Source organism: Colobus angolensis, unplaced genomic scaffold, assembly GCF_000951035.1.
Source record: "Colobus angolensis palliatus isolate OR3802 unplaced genomic scaffold, Cang.pa_1.0 Scaffold96, whole genome shotgun sequence".
Classification (NCBI taxonomy): domain Eukaryota; kingdom Metazoa; phylum Chordata; class Mammalia; order Primates; family Cercopithecidae; genus Colobus; species Colobus angolensis.
The window spans coordinates 1,792,014-1,794,560 of record NW_012123598.1 but is presented as its reverse complement, the minus strand read 5'-3'; the positions used below and the strand labels follow the sequence as shown (position 1 = coordinate 1,794,560).

Here is a 2,547-nt window from a genome sequence, read left to right as displayed (position 1 = left end):
GCCTCCCAGGTTCCAGGTTCCGGCAATTCTCCTGCCTCAGCCTCCCGAGTAGCTGGGATTACAGGCGTGTGCCACCACGCCCGGCTAATTTTTGTATTTTTAGTAGAGACAGGGGTTTCACCATGTTGGTCAGGCTGGTCTCGAACTCCTGACTTCAGGTAATCCACCTGCCTCAACCTCCCAAATACTACTCTCCATGATCTTTACACAGAGCCCCCTACTTTTCTGTAACTGGATCTTACGGTAGGAGTTTACCCGGGGTGCTAACTCTCCATGATCTTTACACAGAGCCCCCTACATTTCTGTAGCTGGATCTTACGGTTCTAGGAAAGAGCCCCATGCTGGGAAATCTGCTCTAGCTTAAGCTGGTTAGCATAATAGAAAATAAAGGTAGAATCAGAAAGCCACAAGATAGAACACGACCCTCATCCAATCCATCCCTGGTCCTCACGAGACTTCCAGTTCTGAAGACAGGTTCTTTGGGGATGGAAAAGTCACGTATCAAAACCACCAAGCTAAACAATTCCATCAGCAAGTAGACTAAGGACACGAATAGACGCTTCTCAAAAGAAGACACACAAATGGCCAATATCTGATAATCCTTGAAAAATGAATATTAAAAAAATGCTTAACATCACTAATGATCAGGGAAATGCAAATCAAAACCACAATGCAATCCTGCCTTACTCCTGCAAGAATGGCCATGATACAAAAATAATTAAAAAGATAGATGTTTGTGTGGATGTGGTAAAAGGGAACACTTTTACACTGCTGGTGGGAATGGAAACTGCTATGAAAACCAGTGTGGATATTCCTTAAAGTACTAAAAGGAAAACTAACCATTTGATCCAGTAATCCTACTGCTGGATATCTACCAAGAGGAAGAGAAGGCATTATACAAGAAAGACATGTGCACAGACATTTATAGTGGCACAATTCACAATTGCAAAAATTTGGAACCAGCCCAAATGTCCATCAATCAACAAGTGGATTAAGAAATTGTGAAAACACACACACACACACACACACACACACACACACTACTCAGTCATAAAAAGAAATGAAATAATGGCATTTGCAGTAACCTGGATGGGATTGGAGACCATTATTCTAAGTGAAGTAACTCAGGAATGGAAAACCAAACATCGTATGTTCGTGTAAGTGGGAGCTAAGCTATGAGGATGCAAAGGCACAAGAATGATACATTGGACTGCAGGGACTCGGCGGGAAGTGTGAGGGGGAGGTGAGGGATAAAAGACTACACACCGGGGACAGTATGCTCTGCTCAGGTGGTGGGGGCACCAAAATTTTAGAAATCACCACTAAAGAACTTACTCATGTAATCCAATACCACCTGTTTCCCAAAAACCTATTAAAAAAAAAAAGGCCCAACACCCAGTTTCCTGTGAAGTGCCCCGATTTCTACCCACCCTTCTCATGACCCCACTCACGTCTTCGTCTGCCAATGATCTTCATACAATGTTCTTCCTTACGCATCATCAGAAATATGCTGTATAGCATATTCCATATATACTGTCCCTCATAAGAGATTGGCAACAAGTTGGCCAGTTCTTCTTTTGTCGCCCTTAAATTAATCAGCGGAACCTGTGGCAGTTTGAAATCCAGAATCTTGCGTGCCAGATACTTCTTAAAACTCTGAAATTCCTTGTCACTGAGATTCTCCAGATACCACAGCAGGTCAAAGTCAGTAGAATTCGATTCTGCCATCTTGCTTCTCCAGGGAAGGCAGACTTCAGAGAGAAGGGATTTTGAGGCACCAGAAATAGGAGATCTAAAAAAACAGATGTGGAATCAGACAGTCAAACCCCACGGTAATGCCAATTCATCCAAAGCTGACATCCTGGAAAATTCCTGTGGTGTGATAGAAGCTCCTTTCTGATAGACCATCAATGATAGGTCTGAACTCTTTCTGTCTGGGTCAATGGCCTTGTCAATCGATCTTGGTAAATTTCTAGGTTCCGTTAAGGTAGAATATCAGTTGTGTTAAAAGGCAACATTCTTATGGTAAAAGTTATCCCTGATTAGCAAATAGCATATAGGTTGAAAATTGAGTATCATATAGAAACTTTGGAGGGGAAGTGTTTCTTTTGAAATTGTCACCCCCGTGCAGATTGGAAATCTATGCTTATGGTCTGTTACAAGATAGGCTGTTGTATATGAAACTGCTCTATGCTAGAATAATCTGTATAGCAATCGGCTGTATTTACAATGACTATACTCCTTGGAGGTATGTCATTGATACAGATAAGGACTCCTAATGAAGAGGCAACTGTTATAATAAGCAAACAGGCTGTTTGTGGTCTTGTATGCTGCTGAAAAGAAATCTAAGTTATGATGTACTCTGTTCTGTCTCGTTACTATATAAATGAGCCAAAGACAGTCCCTAGGTTATTTTTTTCACCGTAGGCTGAAACCTGTTAGCGCATAAAGCCCACTGGCTTCAGACTTTTTTTATACATCCAATTGTTTCGAACACAGCCCAAATAAGCAGATTTTTAGTCATGTACAGCCTGCCTGCTTTGCATA

General features: G+C 41.8%; 1 protein-coding gene across 1 annotated transcript in view; it reads right to left on the bottom strand.

The window, feature by feature from the left end:
- Positions 1–2,547, bottom strand: part of NLRP11 (NLR family, pyrin domain containing 11) — a 59,412-nt gene that overhangs the window by 48,343 nt on the left and 8,522 nt on the right. The window contains exon 2 of the mRNA XM_011932572.1: positions 1,452–1,792. Within this exon, the coding sequence (XP_011787962.1) occupies positions 1,452–1,728 (277 nt within the window). The 5' untranslated portion in view covers positions 1,729–1,792. The remainder of the gene's footprint in view (positions 1–1,451; positions 1,793–2,547) is intronic.